We start from the raw sequence: 20,345 nt of genomic DNA on the forward strand, positions 1-20,345 counted from the left end.
TAACATGACAGAGAACATATATGGATCTCCAAGTTCATCTAATTTAGGTGCACCAATTTTTTTTTTTAATTTAATCATTAAGTTAAAATCGAATAACATAAAAATTTTATTCATTCTTTCTATTAATCTTTTCTTGTTTCATGCATTATGACTTAAGTTTGTTTTAGGTCTTTTTCCTATTTTTAATCATAAAATATAGTTGTGTTGTAAATGTCATGAAGTGACATCCTTCTAGAGAGAGAGAGAGAGAAAAGAGATTTTCTATCTGTGTAGAAAATAATATATGCTAACACCAAATAAGGTATGCAAATAAGGTACATTGGAATTTTTACATGGTTCAACCAAATTTGAATCATACCGAGGTAACCTACTTTAGATCTACTACAAACAATCGAACAACTTGCTTGGCTCAATCCACTGGAGGTTCATACTGGATCTCAACACAAACAGTTATTGACCTTATAAAATAAAGAGAGAAAAAAAAAGAAACAATAAAACATCACAAATTTCAAATTTCACTAAGAAAAATAAGTAGTTTTTTTCCTCGAAAAATGATAAGCCAGGAATTAGTCAAAGAAGATAACATTCAAACCCCCCAAAATGGGTCCAAGTTGGATATGGATTAGATTCAACTTTTACAATACTCAATTTAAATAATGTATTTGAAACAAAAGGTTTATGTACATGAAGATGAATAAAATAAATAATAATAAAGTGTAGAGTTTCTAGAAAAGATAAATATTTCACTAATTTGTTGTAATTTGAGTACAAGAGCCTCTATTTATAATAGAGGAAACAAGTAGAATCCAATTATAACTGAACTACCCTTATCCCAATTTCACCCAAAGTTAAACACTAAAAGATAAATCCTAAAAAAATTGAACAATTGAACATAAATAAAAAACTAACATAACTAAAATACCTTTAAACGGATTCGTCTGTGAGACTTCCTCTTGTAAGACTCTTGTAAGACTCTTGTAAGACTCTACCATATGAATTTAGGCTCTATGAGGCTTTTTGTTGTGACAGGTATGTAAGACTCTTTCATACCTGCTCTTCAATACTCCCCCTCAAACTCGAGTTTATAACTTCAACTTACAATGAAAATGATTATTAGTCTTCAATTTTCTTTTGCTGAAAAAAAATTCTTCACAGATGCAATTCTTCCTAGATGCAAAAACTTCATCTTTTGTGCTTTCCCTTTCTTGAATATTTTGGTCACATAAAAATTACCACAATATGTAGAATTTTTCATTGTAGATTATACTATTTGTTGCACGTGGAATTCAGAAGGAGACCAACCACTGCAACACTCAATTTCCAATCTCATCCTCATACTTCTCCTTATATTCTCCCCCTCAAACTGGGAGGTAATGGTAATGATCCCAGTTTGAAACAAATAAAATAGTTTTAGTAATGGTCTCCTTTATCAAGATGTCCCAAGGATTAGTACTAAACTGGATACAAACTCTTAAAAAGAAAAAAAAATGGGTGATAAAACATAAGTTGAAACCAACCTCAAAGAATTTAGATCAAGAATAGTGATAATAATCACTAGAGTGGGTAATGCCTATCACTCAAAGGACAACAATAAAAACCCAAAGGGTACCAATAAAAAAAGTCTCAATGGACTTAAAAACACCCATATATTAAAAAAGAGGAGCAACCAAAGCAAAACACCAAAGGGTTGGCCTACGAGGGTAAATGAGAGTAAAAAAAGGATGGTAGGAGAAATAACATCAAGTAAAAGCGTAATGGGGGATTAAAGGAAGAGAAAATAACCACTACCTTAATAAGAAGGAGATTGTAACGGTTCTAGTGAAATAACTGAACAAATTTGACCAAGTATAACTTTTTTTTTAGGTGACTACAATTTTTCAGAGTTAATTATGCGGAAGATATACAACGAAATAACAAAAATACAAAACTTGAAAACAACATTGATGCAAGATCTGCATATCTTGAATGAGCACATCATGGAGTGCTTAAGTTAGACTAAAACTCTCTGGTTAGAAGACAAATTTGTCTAAAAAACTCGGATTTTAGGAGAAAATGAAACTCAATTCACATCAATGCATGGAAAGATAATAGGAGAGAAAATAAGGAAAAATGAGAGATTTTCGTCAGAACTGACCTTCGGTGCTTCTGATATTAATATCTCCCAAAATATAGTTGAGAATTACAAATGGTTTATTGATTAAGAAACTAAAATCAAAGGGCTTTAATTTTATATCTAATTTGACATAAAACTATTCGTTCTTTAATATTTTATGACCTCTTGATTCTCTTCATTCTATAGTCTGACCTTTGCTGACTCCAATGCGAATATCTCCTTAAATATAGATCAAATTAAAATGAAGTTTTATTCTTCTGAAGTATAATATTCTTCATAAAATATACTTCTTTTGAGAGAAAGAATTTGATAGATTTCAGACTCTGTAATCTGGCCAAACTAAGTACTCTTTCTTCTTTGGCCAGCATGATTGACCCTTGCAAAATTGATATCTCCCTCTAAAAAACTCCGATTGAGAATTAGTTTAATAATTAGAAAATAGACTTAAATATCTTTCTTTTGACATATAAATCTCCATATAAAATCTCATTCTTGATGGCATAAAATGACTCAAAATTTGAAGTTTTCTGCTGTTTGACCTTTGCAGCTTCAAATATCGATTTCCCTTTGTATAAAACTCAAATTTATAAAATTATTTTTGATTTGGAAAGTAGACTCACAAGTATTTATGTTAATATATAAATTGTAATATGAAAAGCTCAGTATAGAGGTGCGAGCACCAAGAAAATGATAAGTATTGGGACAAGACAGAAAGAAAAAAGATAGAATACAAACCTTTACTACTAGAGATGATATATAAAAAAAGGATCACACTATCTTTATGGATTGATCGAGTCAACTCACAAAACCCGCTTTGATACCATGTTAAATTTGGAAAAAATAAATATTTCACTTAACTTGTTGTAATTTGAGTACATGAGTATTTATTTATAATAGAGGAAACACATGGAATCCAATTACAACTCAACTACCCTTATCCCAATTACACCCAAAGTTAAACACTAAAAGAAGAGTCCTAGAACTATTGAATAATTGAACATAAATAGAAAACTAACATAACTAAACACCTTTAAATTAAGACTTTTATGTGAGACCTCCTCTTGTGAGACTCCTATAAGATTCCACCATAAGAATTCTAGATTTGTGAGATTTTTTATTGTGAGAGTCATGTGAGACTCTTTCATACTTTCGCTTCAACATAACGATAAAGTAACGGTATATTTATTGTCATAATATTTCAACTGCGACTAATGATCTAACATTTACATTAGACTCAAATTCGGATCGGATTCGGGTCAAACCGTCTATGTTTGGGTCCTATCCAAAAAAAATTCAATAGGCTGGATTTGAGCATGTTCAAACCTTCCAAAAATCGATTTAGAATAATCAGATTTGGGCCTATTGTGGGGCTTAAACTTGAACAATCTTAAAAAATTCTTAACCATGGAGCTCTTGGATTTGCAATTGAAAGTTGTTGGTAAGAGTTCAATTTTTTTATCATGTTTTTTTTACAATATTGAGCTATTTAATCATGACCCTTTGAGTCCTATATATGTCAAACTCATACCTAACTTGGTTATTCCTTGTGTCGAATTTTAAATAAATGGGTTGACAATGGGTATATGCACCTAACCTTATTTCTAAACGGATTAGGTTCATGTTTGATACAAAAACCGGACGGGTTTTTGTTAATTATTCAAAAGAGTAAAAATTTATCCAACATGGTTCAGTTCAATACATTTAAACTTGACTAGATTTTATTTTTATTTTTTACTTAAAATAAACTATATACTAATAATTTTTTATAAGGTTTATAACCTTGAATTTTTAATAAATTTACATATTTTAAAATTTTATATATTTTTATTTTTAATTAATTAAGTGGGATAACCTGAACCCAAATGAGTTGAGCATGAGTCTACATTATACACTCATTCAATAAATAGATTCAGTTTGGGTCAAACCCTTAATAATGGGTTTGGTTCGGGTGACTTTCAGGTCAAGTGAATGGATTAGATAACTTGCAGGTTACTAAGTAGGCTGAATTTTGTAGAATATTTGGAACAAAAAGGCAGCATTATTGTTTTTTTTTGGTCCGAAATGAAAGCATTTTTATTTAACAATAAGCATCTAACTATAGAAATTTTTTGGTTAGCCAAATCCCAAGTCAAGAGCAGAAATACCTGGCTGTTTTTTCTCAACAAAAAACCCACGAAACAGCTATATAAACAAGCATGGTTCCTCCCTAAACAAAGCAACAAGAAAGAGTTCAAGAGTAGTTTCAACCTGTGAAGTTATCTATTTCCGAAAGCAGCGATGGCAGATTCAAAGCAGATGTTCAGGGCTGGACAGTCCCACGGCCAGACTCAGGTGAGACCCTTCGTTCATTCCCCTCTTCTCAAAAACCTCCATTGAACACTGTTAAAACAAGCTCCGGCATTAATGTTCTATTGTTTGACAGGAGAAAGCCGACCAATTCGTGCAGTCGGCCAAAGACACAGCACAGGCTGCTGCTGATAAAGTATCCAATGCCGCTCAATCAACCAAGGAGTCGGCTCAAGAAAATGCAGACTCTGCTTCCGGCTTCCTCCAACAGGTTCAGTTTTCTTCCTTTTTCTCTTAAAGCTATACGATTGAATGGTTCTGAGGGAAACTGATCTTCTTCTTCGTCTTCTGCTGCAGACAGGAGAGCAAGTGATGCATATGGCACAGGGAGCAATTGATAGCGTGAAAAACACTCTTGGAATGGGTGAACACACTGCGACGACAACCACAAGCACAACCACCACCAAGCCTCACTCCAGCACCAGGCTGTGAAGATCTTCAGAGTCTCTCCTTCAGCATAAAGTTTTCCTCTTTTATTATGCCAAGCTTTGTCACCTTTCCAGACCTTGCTTGAGCAAGTAGTGGGGATGGAGAGATTTTTGAAGATTAGTTCTCTCTCACTTCCTGATTATGTATTTGCATTTATTACATTTTGTGCCAATAAACTGAAGGAGGTATTTCCTTGCTCGAGATTTTTCTCTTCGATCAGATTTTGGAGGTGTCACTGAACATAGTTTAATGGATAATAAAAACCATTTTAATTTCCTTACAATTTGGCCCTCTAAACAGGAAATAACCAACTTAATAGACTTAAAAGAAAGAGAAAACACGATCGATCAAAGCAAAGCCTAACCGAGACGAATTCGAACTGTTTGCAAACCGGTTTGGCTTAGTATCAATCTTATTAGGGAGAAAGACTCTCCACCCTCCCCTTGTCAATGGCTAGGAGGACAGGGGCTACACATCATGGGTGGCTTCCTTCACTTCCTCTGTTTCGTGTGGGAAGAAAATTAAAAAATATAATAATTAATTCTAATTTCAAAAAATGAAAAATATTATCATAAAATAAAGCTTCTTGGTATGTGTGCATGCGAGTGGTTCTTATGGCTAACATAAATCAACCAATAAGCGAGTCGTAGGAACTGTGCTCGTCCCGCGATTCCTGCACGTGCAGCCCGTGCAAAACCGTTTTTAGGGTTCCAGGGAGTACTCTAACCCCATCTCCCTCTTTATATACAGCTGGTAGAGATCTCTACCGGAAGCTCCCTCCCGTTTCAGCGTGGCCTACCCTCAGGTCTGGTCCTTTCGGCATTTCTCATCCTAGCGAACTGCGTAGTCTTCTCTCTATTTGTCTTTTTTACTCTTCATGACTGTGTACTGTGTTCTCCGGTTTTATGTTCTTGTGTTTTCTTGGATGAAAAGATTTATGTGAGCGAATGATGATGACGAATTATATCAAGCCTGACCTTTCTATGGAGATTATAAATTCGAGCTTTTTAAATCTGACGCTCACACTTTTCTTTCCTCATTTTCCGATTCTTAATCTATTTTCCCTCTTTTAACTCCTCTTAGTTGCGTGTTTTTTCATGTCTCGGCTTTTCTGCTGCAGTTTGCTTTGTGCTTCGTAGATCTCGGCAGAGTTTTCTGATTTAATGTAAATTTTTTAAGAAAAATTGTTTGCGGCGGAAAAGTATCCAGATGTGCAAAATGTCAATTTGGTTTCTATGAGATTTGTGTATGATTGGCGTATTTTTAGATGTATTTTCTTCTATTCTCTTTATGTTTGTAGTGATTTTAATCTGAGTCTCAGTCTCTTTTCACTTATTCCCAGTGACCAATCTCTGTTTCCTTTTGGTCCAGGGCGAAATTTTGTCGAGCCCCCAGAGTTTATGAGCGAGATAACTTAGTTGATCTCGTCACTTTCTTATTACGAATTGTTCGTGGGATGATCGTTGTTACTCGGTTTGGGTTCTGTTCTGGGGCCTTTTGTCCAATTTTAAAGTCTATTTAAAATGGTGTCATGTGATTGTAATATTGGAACAAAGAGCTAAAAATTTTAAATGAGTTCAAGTTCGATTAGCTCAAAAAATATTTAAAAAATTATAAAAATAAATTCAGAGAATTTAATGATGAGCTTTGTACTTTTGAATTTGCCTTACACTAATGTACAATAATCAGTTTAATAGATCTAATAAAAAGAGTAAATTTATTAATTTGGGAAATGTTTTAGATAATTGATTGTGTGGCTGAAAATTATTTTTTTATTAAATGATCTAAAGTATTAACTTTTGAGTATAATATTCTTACATTAAGTTATTATGCATTACTTAAAAGCTAATGTTGTGATTTGATTTGTAGTTCAATATTATTTGTTATCCAAAAGTATAAACGCTTCATTGGTTTGTTTAATTATTCTTTCTTCCCATCAAGTAAACGAATACTATGGCGTTTATGAACGTGCAAGGGTTAGATAGATATTTCAATTTTCTTTTTATTTCGTGATTGATAATGATGGTATACGTTTAGCAACCTTATCAGCCATTATAAACAGTGATGCTCCCTCTTATCAATTACATCAGTTGCTATCCTTAAATACGTTATGCAACCACAATCTCACATGTGACGCTATTTCATCAGTAAGCTGCTGGATTGATTGTGATGTAGAGCTGGCTGTTGTAGCGCCCTGGAATTGTTCTGTATCATCAAGACTGCAATTGAATGTTCTGAAAAAAAGCACCCTATGACGGTATGACCACAACTAACTGTTATAACTTCAGATATAACAAGTTAAAAAGTACATAAAAAAGATTACTCAAAAATTTCCTCAGAATTTTCAAATCTTCAAAATACAATACATGTGAGTGTTTTACCATTTCCCTCATTCTAAATTGCCTCAAAGCTTTGTGACCAAAGAATCTCCTATTCCAGTTTCACCCTGCCTTCTATTTGCTGCTTCTTAGGCTCGACAGGGAAGTACTTTATACCAACTAGGTCACCAACTTTGCTGATAACCTACCAATAAGATTGAAGCTTAGAAGACCATCAAACTAATCACTATCAAAAATGAGAAACTTATGGCTTGCAGGATAAGAACATTAGTGAAGAATGGAAATCACCTCTAGCCCCTTAATCAAATCTTCCTTCGTGTGAGAAGCAGATAGGCAGATCCGAGCCCTGGCCAACAGCAGAGGAGTTGCAGGGAATGCAACTGTCACAACTGCAAGCTGAACAAGATGAGCAATTTTTACTGTGAGTAAACCATAAAGAGTGGCCATAGCAGCCGCATCTCTTCACTATTTGATGTAGAGGCTGTCAATACATGAACCATGAGAGGTGACGTATATTTCAAACAAACACCGAAATATTAAAAGCAATGACTTCGTTGAGCAACAAACTACAAAAGCATACCAAAACTACAGAAATTTCTCATCTTGAGAATTACTCTCAGCATGTCAACAAATCTTAGCAACAAAACCTACCCTTTTCCATTGTCAATCATCCTTCAATATCCTCTCTTTTATATAAAAATTTTTGTTTGAAACTCAAAACATTTGGGTCCAAGTCTGCTCTGTTCCAGGTACTTGAATCTGGAACCAGGTCCAGGAATAGCTGAGATTAGATTAAAAATTTTGTTTGAAACTCAAGATATTTGGCTCCACGTCTGCTCTGTTCAAGGACTGAGATCCTAACCAGGTCCAGGGATAGCTGAGATTAGATTAAAAATTTTGTTTGAAACTCAAGATATTTGGGTTCACTTCTGCTCTGTTCCAGGACTGAGATACCAACCAGGTCCTTGAATCTGGAACCAGGTCCAGTGATAGGAGAAATGACACATGTCCCATTCTATTCTAAGAGAGAATGTTTTTGTAGATGGTCCAGATTACGTGTCCTCAAAGCAGAGAATTGCAGAATCATTACATGTTTGTAGTATGTTTCACCGCATAATGTGTTCATGGAGGGTTGTTTTAATCTAGCAATGAATCAAGATAAAGTAACCAGATTATAGGATGCAGAACACAAGCATACTTACATTTTGGTTCAGACATTCACGAGAAAATGCAGGAATTTTTGCAGGATTGTAAAGCATTATTGGCATAACAGGTGAATCATTATCACCAAGAACCTCAAATCCCATCTTCTGCAGCTCGGAGCGGAAAAAATTACTGTTCTCACGGATTCGTGCAAGTTTCTGAGCGCCTGTATGGAACTAAATTTAGCTAGTCATGACCAAATATGACTCAACAATTTCTAAGAGCTTTTTATGGAGCATGGCATCCGCATTTATTCAATTCAAGAAACAATTAAAAAAAGAAAAAGGAGCATCGTCTATACCTCTATTAGAACCATCCTCTCCAAGAATGACTTTAATAGCAGATATAACTTGTTGTACAGCTGGTGGTGACATTGATGTTGCATAAAGATGAGCGGGACTGGCATACTTCAAGTACTTAATAAGTTCCTGAAAAGGCAGTTAGGTTTCAAGTCATTTCAGTGCTTGGCTCTAACTTTGATTTTCCTAGGATTAATATTCTACTTAGTTGTATTTATATTGTACACTCCCACAAAAAGTAGGAACTTCAGGTTGTCCGAGAAGCCAGTGCACAGAGTCAAAACCATGTGTTCTAATTTAAAAAATCAGCACATAATCAAATTCCTGTCTTTTCCCATGGGCAAAAACCATAAAGCTTGTAGATCTCCCTGTTTCTTTTGGGGCTTTCAGTTTTAATAAGAGCTTCAACACTCAAAAGTTGCTTCTAGTTAAGTGGCTCCTTCAACAGCTATCAATTGTAACATTTTCCACACTTTCACTAAAAGATAGTACATAGGGACAAATTGAGTTTTCCACTAGTACTGACCACTTCAAACAAGAAGTATAGATTTGAAATGATAATCAAACCTTGGATCCAGAAATGTAGCCTCCACAAGAACCAAACGATTTAGTAAAAGTTCCCATCATGATATCTACATCAGCAGGATCTACCCCAAGGAGCTCACAAACACCTCTACCAGTTTTTCCAACTGCTCCAATGCTGTGTGCCTCATCTAAATATGTGTATGCCTATTTCCAAGGAAAAAAAAACAAAATAAGTTCTAAAAATTTTGCAATTCTCATTTGATATATCAAGGGTGAATTTCAAGAGAACTGCTTCAGTCTTCAATAAAATGTCTTACAATTCTAATCTAGCATCATAACAAACAGGTGATTGTCTGGATATATAAGTTTTCTCTAACTATAATGATCTGTGGGATACTTTGAAAAAAAATTCACATTAATGAAAAGCGAAAGAGTTTGCCAGTCTTGCTGCTTTATATAAACTAAAAGCAGTTGCATTCTGCAGGAGTAAATACATTTTTGTGTATCATGCTTCCACTGCCACTGACCAAAATTTTTAAAGATGACAAGCAAAGGTGAATAAAACAATAGTGATAAATTTTCAGCTAATAAGAAAATCAGATGCAGGGTAACCACTAGTTCCGGTTTCCCTTTTCCTTTTAATAATTTAACATTTGGAAATCTTTGAACTTTTATTCTTAATCTACTTGGTCTATTGAAACTTACCCAGAGATGACATTAATTAATTGGACATAATTATGTCACAAAATTTTTAGCTTTTGTTCTGAAAGTGAAATCTTGTAGCCCATAGACTAGACAAACAAAAATGAAGTTTTAATAGAAACAAATATAGAAACTATACATAGCTCAACAAGTGTAGCATTTCATATGAATAATATCCTGACACATGTTCATAAAGACAAAGTACAGCAAATATGAGAACAAAGAAAATTTATGCTGAACTAAGACAACCTTATATTTTTTGCAAACAGCAATAATCTCAGGAAGCTTGCAAAGTTCCCCTTCCATGCTATAGATCCCCTCAACAACAACAATAATCTTCTTCCAAGGTCTATGTGTTCGAGGCTGACCATCAGCAATCTGTTCTCTCAGCACTTCCTCCAAGTGAGATGGAGCTGGCAACAAGGAAAAGAGATGCATATGATGCATTAATTTTGCCAACGCTGTAAGCATAAAAAATCAGAAGTTAAAAACTCACTATTATGTTGGAAGACCCTAACTGTCGCTCCAGATCCTCGAGCACCATTCACAATAGAATTGTGGTTCAAAGAATCACTAACAAGCAAACCTCCCTGTGGACAATAACCATAAGACAAAAGTTAAGTAGTGTAATCTAGTTAACGGCTATCAGTTTAGAGTCCCAATAACAGATGGACAGAACAAGTGAATTCCAAAAAACACAAGTTCCTACCTGACAAATTCTATACAGCTGACTTCTATGACACTAAACCACAACCTTGCACAATAAATAAATATATAAAAAACCAATTTCACTTACCTTCCCAATTAGTACAGGTATGACGGCAGAATTTGTCACATAGCCCATACCAAAGACCACCGCAGCTGGCTTCCCAACAAATTCTGCAACCAAATCCTCCAATTCCTCATGCAAAGTGGTGGTACCTGATGCCATCAAAACATTAGCTGAACGGCTAAAGACAACAAATGCAGCTTTGGTCACCAAACCCATACCTCCATCTCCTCGAGTACTGCAAGTACTTAGTGAAAATTTATTCAAAGACTCAATCACGCGAGGAGTGCAGTACTCATCTGCAGCTGCAAATCCAAGATAGTTGTAAGATCCTAAGTTAAGGCATCTGGTTGTCTTTGTGGTTCGCCTGCATCAAATTCCATTGGTTGGGAACATGAGAAGATGTCACAACTACATCCATAGCCAAGGACAATAGAAAATTTTTAGGTAAATATTTTTAATTAAAGAAGCTGACTTCAGAGTCTTGTTATTGTCGTTCGAATAGCGCTCCACCACATCAATCCAGGCATCAGGTGCACTAGCTATCGGCCGACCAAAGCAGTCCTGTTGATAAAAAGAGAAAATAATCGAATAATAATTTTCATTAGCCAAAATTTCAATAATATACACCCAAAAGGCTAGACAATTCCATAGCACATGAATAGCCAACTTTGAGCAGTAAGGGAAGTGTCTTTCTGTAAGTGGTTCTTTGACAAAATTTTCAATGTGATGTGATATTCTCTCCTTTCTTTCTGATACACATTTTTCCTACCTAGTAGGACACCTCTGGTTTAGCATTAAAGCCAGATTTTGTTCTTTATGAGCTTGTTCCAAAAAGTTTAGGCAAATTAAATAGAAAACTGCTAATAACCTTTAAATAAGGATACTAGATATGTCATTCCCATATTCCCATATTCACAATAACCAACTTTACATTTTTTTAGTCAAGAAACTTTAATAATTGTATTCTCCGTAACCTGCTCATTAACCTAACTTTGACCACATGCTCTTATTTATAGCTCAGGTTCTTAATGTTCTAATTTCACATGACAAAAGATCAAGTTTGCCAAAGAGAACACAGAAATGGCAATCATTTAATTTAACACATGGAATTTCGAATGCCCTTGAGAACAAATTACAGAAAGAACTCTCCACCAATAATGATGTTGATGTGATTCTTCCTCGTTTCATGTACAATAAAAGTGCTTTTGCAAACTCTAAGTTTGAAATATGTTGCCTTACATTTTTCGTTCTACTGTTTTTTTGTAAAAGTGACCATTTTTCAAATCACTGTCACAGAAAAAGGTATGATTTTTATATGACACAGTATGTCAGTAGAATACTTTCTCCTCACCAGCATGAAGATTTACCCGAAGAATGTTTTAACCTTTCCTAAAGCTAAAGGAGGAAGCACCTCTCATTGTTATCAATTGTAACATATTCTGAACTGCTTACCCAAGATTTCTTCAGTAAAAAATTAAACAAAAATTTATCCAATCACTCTCAATCGCTGTATGACAGCCTTCTTTTGGACGAATCACCTTTGAAGTTCAAGTATCAACATTTTACAGTCAATATATGATTAATTTTGAGTCACAAAACAACTGGATCTTCAGGTGGGTCCTTCCAAGAACATGTCCAAAATGCCATGAAATATAATTGAACCAATCATGCACTAGAAATTTTGAAACCTATGAGCTGTTTGGATGAAAAAAGTATTATTCACTAGGATTAACTTTCAGCCATTGACTGAATTAGAAGATGCAGTGAAAACAAAGATGGTGAGAGAGAAGTAAGAAAATGGCTGATAATCATCATATCCAGAATCCTTTTCCAACTAATTAGGGTCAGCTACATACGTGGGCTATCTCCATTTTGCTGTATTTCTGGTTGGCCTTATTTCTGTTTGCTTTATAAAATTTCCCCTTTCTACCAGTCCCCCAACTGTGTTGACAAAAGCATGCTAACTGGTTTTTTTTTTTTGAGAGGGGTGTGGCGCGATTCGAACTCGCGACCTGACGCACCTAATGTAAGAAGAATACCACTAGACCAAACGGCCATTGGTTAAAAGCATGCTAACTGGTACACTAAGGTCTAAGTAAATTTGTAAGTAAGCGCACTGATAAATCAAATAAGTCTCTACTTCAGCCCCAGTAGTCTTTCACAAAAACTTCGAACAAAAGCAAAAAATGCTCAGTGATATAGATCCAGACACAACGGGCAAAGTGCAAAGTGCAAAGTGCAAAGTGCGGTTGGGCCTCGGCCTTGATAAAATTGTGCTTTCCTTCAAAAAGAAAAAAAGACGCTATGGGCGAGGTGCAAGGGTGCCTTGGTATATCCAACTCTAAAGTATTCACCAACATCTGAAACTCTACTTCAGTTTCTGGTATCAAAAATTTTCGTGACAATTATTCTTCAAAAAAAATTCATGGCAACCATCTTTAGGAAAAAACAGGTTCCCGACACAACCATAATCAAATTTATCAGAGGAATTCATCGTACCGCTAATTAATCTACATTCACCAACCACAATAAGTCAAATTTATGCTGATTCCGCAGATTCACAACTTATTAATTCAAAGGTTAACTAGAGTTTTACGTGGTGCAGTAAATTTATCAAATCTATTGCAAAACACATTTTCACACATGTAACAAGTTTCCTCAGTGTATCCTCTTTCAGAAAGAGGCATTTCATTCTCTCGACAATCATCGTGTCACCATTTCATACTCAACTAGTTTTCGCGGATTACATCTATCATTTAAAGAAGTTACCTTGAAGACGGATGACAAATCCTAAATCTAATGAATAGAAACTAATATCAAAATTCATTTGGGACAAAAACAAAAAAAAACAAAAAAAAATCTAAACTCAGTTACCTGAATCCGTAGATACAATCGGCGGGTATAAAAGTCTTCGAGCCCCAAACAGATCGGTGCATAGCCCTGTCAAAACAATTAAAAAAATTCCACCGTAGAAGCACCAACTAAACAGACAATTTTCAGCTCGACAAATCGAACAGAAACCGTACCTGCAGTTTGTTCGAACTGAACCACTCGAGGAACTTCCTAAACAGATCTCTGAGCTGACCAAACGCAAAGAGGAGGCCGTAGCTGAAGAGAGTCGTCAAGGCAGTGAGGTAAGGGATGTTAATCATGTCGCTCGATCTCTACTGACCGCAAATGCAATCATTCGATCGGATCCTGAATAAAAATGCAGAGAACGGAGAGGCCAGAAAGACGATTTTCAGATCCGACGGGGTCTTTCCTCGATCGAATTCCTTTTCCGCGTTCTTTTTGTTGAAAAAGGAATCGAGACCAAGTGAAGGGGATTTGGAGATTCTGAAAGTGCCGTCAGAGGTCACAGGTCAGAGGCAGGGAACGATAGAGCTCGAGGAAGCGACGTATCCGTCGTTCAAATATTATATCTTTCTACTTTATATCGATAAAAAAATTTGTAAAAAGTTTGTTGCCAAAACTTTTAGTACAAAAATACAATATTATCCCTCTCAAGTAGGAAATAGCACTAAAGTACTTCACAATTAGCAGGGTAACGTTGTAATTACACGAATATGTTAATCTCTAAATGTGTGGTAGGGTCTGCTACGAGCGCTGGATTATTCCCTCCCTAAAATCTCTCTATTATTATTATTATATATTTGTATATATATTATTATTATATTATTATTATATTATTATATTACTATATTAGTATTACTTTATTTATTTATTTATTTATTTATTTATTATTATTATTATTATTATTATTATTATTATTTAAGTAGTCTAATTATATTTTAAGGTAATAAGTTAGCGAAAGAAAAAATTCTTTCTAGAAATAAATATAAATATGTTTATTATTCTATATGATCAACTCGTTAAAGCAGGTTCAATCAAAGCTTGTCTTATTTGCATATACCCTAACTCAAAATTGATCAAACTTGGTTAGTTAAGTTAATTTAACTAGTTCAATTGGTGAAATCTTTTACAAATTAAGAAAAGTACGGGAACATTTTTTTGTCAAATAGTTCAACAGTTCATTTTGTATGAGCGACAACAACACAGCCGATCCAATACGAAAGGTCATTTGGTGTGAAACATAAGAAACGGTTATCGTAGTCGTCTGACCATGATCGATGACTGAGATAGTGTTTCGCATGTTTAGTACCAAATGATTTTTCGTCTTGGATCAACCCTTACAACAATAATGTCTCATAAACGTTATTATTTGTAAAAAAGATTATTTAAAATTATTGAATTTATAGAAAAGAGAAAATTTTGATTGACTTGATGTAGTAAGATTACATGAACCCCTATTTATAATAGAGGAAAGTAGTAGACTCCAATTACAATTAAACTACATTTGTCTCAATTACATCAAAACAAATTCTAACACTTAAAAAAAAAGTCCTAGCATAATTAAATAACTCAATATAAATAGAAGACTAACATAACTCAAACACCTTTAAACTAAAACTCTTCTGTGAGACCTCCTTCCATAATAATTGTGGCCCTGTAAGACTTCTTATTGTGAGAGTCATGTAAGACTCTTCCATATTTACTCTTCAACATTCTCCCTTAAAGTAGAGTTTATAACTTCAACTTACAATGAAAATGATTCTTGGTTTTCAATTTTCTTTTGCTGAAAAAATCTTCACAAATACAATTCATCATAAATGCAAAAACTTCGCCTTTTGTGCTCCCCCTTTCTTGAATATTTTGGTCACATAAAACTTACCACAACATATGGAAAAAATACTTATTTCTTGTACTTATTCTTCTACTTCTCCCACTCAAGTTGGGAGGTAAAGGTAGTGATCCCAACTTGAACCAAATAACATAGATGTAGTAATAAGCTCCTCCATCATGGTGTCCCAACCCGGGCACCGACTCTCAAAGGTAGAAATGGGTGATAAAACATAAGTCGAAACAAACTCAAAGGATTTCGAACAAATATAATGATAATAATCACTAAAGTAGGTAATGCTTGTCATCAGAAGACGACAATAAAAGACCCACGGGTATATATAAAAATTCTCAATGGGCTTGAAAACACCTATATATATATATATAAAAAGGTAAATCAATCGAAGCAACACACTAGAGGTTGACCCAAAGGCGTATGTGAGAGTCAAATAAAAGATGGTAGGGGAAAGGCTGCTAAATAACCAATGGGTAATGGGTAAAGAAGAAGATAAAATGTTGAGGCCACCATGTGCTTTATTTTCTAAGAAATTCAAATTTCGCATTAGACTAACTGATAGATGTCATATTCTGACATGAGAACTAGGTTAATTATAATAGAATAACCTTTATAATTGTGTTATAGGTGGTTACTTATCGGTTTTCAAATGAAATGAGCATTTATTGAATTTGGCATTAATCACTGTCGATATTGCATATTTCTCTCTCCTGAATTATATTTTATTATTTTTTTAGTCTTATTTCTTCCTGAAATGCTTTTTATAGATTCAATTATGGAATTTCAGGAGAATTTGAGTGGAGAAAAAGATATTTACCAAAATGCCCTCAGTGAAATGGAGGTAATTTCTAGGGCAAATCGTTTTAAAATAAGAAAATCATATTTAAAGGAGGGATGCGTCGAACGAGAGGGAGGAGGAGCGTGAAAGGAAAAGAGAAAGAGAGTATCGAAAAACAGAGGAGCACCGTCGACCGAAATAGGGGAGGATCCGAGAGGAATTCCCCACCGCCGTTCGCCGGGCCACCGTCGTCCACTGCCGTCCAGAAACCGAGAACAACCCCGAGGAGAGCTCGAGAGAGTCTCTGTCGAGGTGATTTCGACAGTGCTATTTTTTGCTCGCCAGGCCGGGAGGGGATCCGAGAGGGCTTCTCCGGTGCCACTTCTTCTTTCCGACCATCCTCCGGCGTCGGTTACGTATTTTCGATCAGTCCCGGAGCTATTCCGACTCCAACCGAGACTTGAGAGAGCCGGTTAGAGAACGTCAGCTCTGTTTCGTTCTTCGCCGGACGTTACCTCCGTCCGTCGGCTTCTAACCGTAGTCGCCGGCGTCGTCTCTACCTCCGGCCACTCACTATTGCTACCCGACGCCACCAATTTCCGAAAATCGCAGCACCCGTGAGAACGAGTTGCTGCCCGAGCGAGAGGAGGAAGAAGGGGAGTAATTCGTCATTATTGAATTTAATTTTTTATATGGTTTGAACTTAGGTTTTGAATGTTAATTGAATCTGATTTGATAATTAAGGTTTATTTAAGATTTGTTTTCTTGATATTTGATTAAATTAGTTAATTAGGGTAAGATTATAATTGAGGTTGGATTTTGGTATTTTAATCCGATTTCTGTCTTTAACTCTAGGCGCCCGAGAGGGGCTAGACGCAAGGATTGAGAATTCAGATTCGTGGTTACGTAGCGCTCGAGAGAGGCACGAATCACGGTAAAATCCAAAGTTGATAATTTTAGCATCATCACAATAGAAAATTAATTCTCTGCATTCTATTGTAATCCGATCTTTGTCATTAACTCTAGGCGCCTGAGAGGGGCTAGACGCAAGGATTGAGAATCCGGATTCGTGGTTACGTGGCGCTCGAGAGAGGCACGAATCACGGTAAAATCCAGAGTTGACGTTTCCTATTGTGCAAGTAGTTAATTAAATTATTGCTTGATAATTTAGGATATAATTAGTGTTTAGTTCATATTAATTCATCATATTTGGTTAGGCTAGTTGACTGAAGAATACACGAAATTCAATCCTCCCTGTGGATATGACCCTCGCTTACTGCTAGATTACATGAACGATTCGTACGCTTGCGAGGTATAAAAGTCGATGTAACTAAAATTCTACATCAAGTTTTTAGCGCCATTGCCAGGGAGGCACATGTTAGGCGTATTTCTTTGTTCTCCATAGTCTTAGGTTAGATTTTTTTTATTTGATTTTATTTTTATTTTTATTTTTATTTTATTTTATTTTATTTTTATTTTTCTATTTTTTATTTTTTTGGAATTATTTTTATTTCTTCTAGTTAGTTCATATTTTTAGTAGCAAGTTTGTTAGCTTAATTTGATAGTTCCTTTTGTTTATTTTTTTCTTTTTATGCACGGGCGCCGCTCCCTAGGTGGACCATTAGCTCCCGTTGTTGAAGAGGTAGAACATATTTGTAGGAAAACACCCGAAGTCAAGTTAGGAGCTACCATGGCCAATCAGGGCGAACCATTACAGTTACCTGCAGCAGGCGACCGTAGAGCCCTGAGGGATTATTCTATCCCATCCCACTTCACATCACCTTCTTGCATTATATTGCCCCCCACTACTGCCGCCAGTTATGAGTTGAAACCGGGTGTGATCCAACTCCTCCCTACATTCTATGGGTTGGAGAAGGAGGACCCATATTACCACATCAAGGAATTCTTAGATATTTGTGCAACTTTTAAATTCCAGAATTTCTCAGATGACTCTATTCGGTTAAGACTTTTTCCATTTTCACTTAAGGATAAGGCCAAGTCTTGGCTTAATTCCTTAGAGGTGGGCAGCATTACTTCATGGGACACATTAGTCACGAAATTTTTGTCCAAGTACTTTCCCATTCAGAGAACTACAGCCCTCAGGAGAGAAATCTCCAACTTTATGCAGTAGGAGGGTGAACACTTTTATGAGGCTTGGGAGAAATGGAAGGATTTGATCCGTAGGTGTCCGCATCATGGGTTTGAGAAATGACATTTAGTGCAATACTTTTATCAAGGTCTTACACCTCAGGTTAGATCCATGGTAGATGCAACGAGTGGTGGGAGTTTGATGGGTAAGAATGCTAGTGAGGCGTGGGATTTTTTTGAAACGTTGAGTGATCAATCTCAGCAATGGGGTTCGTCATTTAATGTTGATAGGAGATCCCAAGAAGCCAAAAGAGGGGGTCTCTGTGAGGTTAGTGAAACACCTATGCTCATGGCCAAGATTGAAGGGTTGACTAGAAAAATTGATGCCCTTATGGTGTCCAAGAGTTCACCTGCTCCTAACCCATCTACTGTCTGTGTCATATGCTCTGGTTCATCTCATCCCACACAAATGTGTCCATCTAGTTCATCCTACCCAGAGCTCATTGAGGACTTGAATGCAGTCCAGAATTTTCATAGACCAAACCGGAACGATCCTTTTTCAGAAACATATAATCCGGGTTGGGCTAGGCACCCAAATTTCTCATGGTCCAAGGGCCCACAGGTTGGGGGTCCTCCAGGGTTTACTCAACCCCAAACTCCGCGCCCACACTTCACTCAACAACCATTGATTCCACAAAAACCTTCACTTGAGGATACACTTCAATTATTCATGTAGAATACACAGTCCTCCATTGCTAAACTTGAAATGCAAGTGAGTCAGTTGGCCAGCCACATGAGTGAACAAGCACAAAATAGACTCCCAAGTCAAACCATTCCTAACCCCAAAAGCACACATGAGAGTGAGTTGAGTTCCAAACCCCACCATGAGCAAGCCAAAGCCATAACCACCCTTAGGAGTGGTCGTGAGTTGAACAATGGGGTAGGGACCACTAAGTCTAAGGAGTCAAAAGATGACAATGGGGACACATCATTGAGTGAAGAACCTCCAAGTTCTCCACCAACAGCCAAGCAGATCCCTAACCTCGTCTCACTAGCTCCTTATCCGCAGAGGTTATCGGGCCCACCTAGGAAAGGAGATAGCATGCATGAAACGTTGGAACTGTTTAATAAGGTTCACATTAACATTCCACTTCTTGATGCTATTAGGCAAGTGCCTGCCTATGCACGATTTTTGAAAGACCTTTGTACACAGAAGAGAAAACAACATGTTAACAAAAAGGTCTTTCTTACTGAGAATGTAAGCTCAATTCTGAAGCATAACACTCATCCTAAAGTTAAAGATCCTGGATGTCCCACAATTTCATGTGTCATTGGTGAACATACCATCCAGAGAGCTCTTCTTGACTTAGGGGCAAGTGTGAATTTGCTTCCTTTCTTTGTGTACCAGCAATTAGATTTGGGGGAATTAAAGCCTACTCCCATCACACTTCAACTAGCTGACCGTTCTGTCAAGATACCACGAGGAATAGTTGAAGATGTTTTGATAAAAGTGGACAAATTTCTGTTCCCGGTTGATTTCATTGTTCTTGATACAGAACCAGTAGTCGATGTGACCAACCAAATTCTTGTCATCCTAGGACGTCCCTTCTGAGCCACATCTAATGCTATCATTCATTGTAAAAGTGGTGAGTTGGAATTGTCTTTTGGAAATTTTAAGGTCTCATTGAATGTATTTAATGCCGGGCACCACCCGCTTGAGTCTGATGATCTGAGTCCTGCATTTAATATAGAAACTGTTATGCTTGATAACGAATCCACTCTTGAATCTTTTGAGTCTTGCATAACATCTTTAGACATGGACTATTTTGATGAGGAAACATATTTCCGAGAGGTTAATTCTTTACTCAATTCTGTACCTCTGTTGGAGGAAGCTTATGAGGTTATCACAACTGAACATCCACAGGATCTTCCTCTTGACTTGGACAAACCTCTTGAAACTTCCAAGCTAGACCTTAAGCCACTTCCTCCCACATTGAAGTATGCATTCTTGGGACCCATGAACTCATTACCAGTCATTATTTCCTCTTATTTGAG

At 36.1% G+C, this 20,345-nt stretch overlaps 2 protein-coding genes and 2 non-coding genes across 4 annotated transcripts; 2 read left to right on the forward strand and 2 right to left on the reverse strand.

Annotated features, from left to right (window-relative positions):
- Nucleotides 1-4,390: 4,390 nt before the first annotated feature.
- Nucleotides 4,391-4,891, forward strand: LOC137962160 (late embryogenesis abundant protein 1-like). Its single transcript, XM_068808889.1, has 3 exons — nucleotides 4,391-4,444; nucleotides 4,536-4,670; nucleotides 4,757-4,891. Exons 1-3 carry the CDS (start codon nucleotides 4,391-4,393, stop codon nucleotides 4,889-4,891), a joined length of 324 nt encoding a protein of 107 aa, XP_068664990.1.
- Nucleotides 4,892-5,829: 938 nt separating this feature from the next.
- LOC137964311 (small nucleolar RNA SNORD36) lies at nucleotides 5,830-5,911 on the forward strand. The gene has a single exon (XR_011115508.1). It is a non-coding gene; the product is annotated as a small nucleolar RNA SNORD36 (small nucleolar RNA).
- A 1,021-nt stretch (nucleotides 5,912-6,932) lies between these two features.
- LOC137962004 (long chain base biosynthesis protein 2a) lies at nucleotides 6,933-14,117 on the reverse strand. Its single transcript, XM_068808691.1, has 12 exons — nucleotides 13,755-14,117; nucleotides 13,603-13,668; nucleotides 11,201-11,289; nucleotides 10,947-11,092; nucleotides 10,753-10,877; nucleotides 10,453-10,546; nucleotides 10,206-10,369; nucleotides 9,297-9,458; nucleotides 8,732-8,858; nucleotides 8,430-8,596; nucleotides 7,516-7,623; nucleotides 6,933-7,411 (listed from the first exon to the last, which is right to left on the reverse strand). Exons 1-12 carry the CDS (start codon nucleotides 13,878-13,880, stop codon nucleotides 7,319-7,321), a joined length of 1,467 nt encoding a protein of 488 aa, XP_068664792.1. The 5' UTR covers nucleotides 13,881-14,117; the 3' UTR covers nucleotides 6,933-7,318.
- A 4,180-nt stretch (nucleotides 14,118-18,297) lies between these two features.
- On the reverse strand, nucleotides 18,298-18,404 carry LOC137964328 (small nucleolar RNA R71). The gene has a single exon (XR_011115525.1). It is a non-coding gene; the product is annotated as a small nucleolar RNA R71 (small nucleolar RNA).
- Nucleotides 18,405-20,345: the final 1,941 nt, after the last annotated feature.

This window comes from Aristolochia californica, unplaced genomic scaffold (assembly GCF_029961685.1).
Source record: "Aristolochia californica isolate CCGP_79_NKW_82.1479 unplaced genomic scaffold, dmAriCali1.0.hap1 SCAF_4, whole genome shotgun sequence".
In the NCBI taxonomy this organism is placed as follows: domain Eukaryota; kingdom Viridiplantae; phylum Streptophyta; class Magnoliopsida; order Piperales; family Aristolochiaceae; genus Aristolochia; species Aristolochia californica.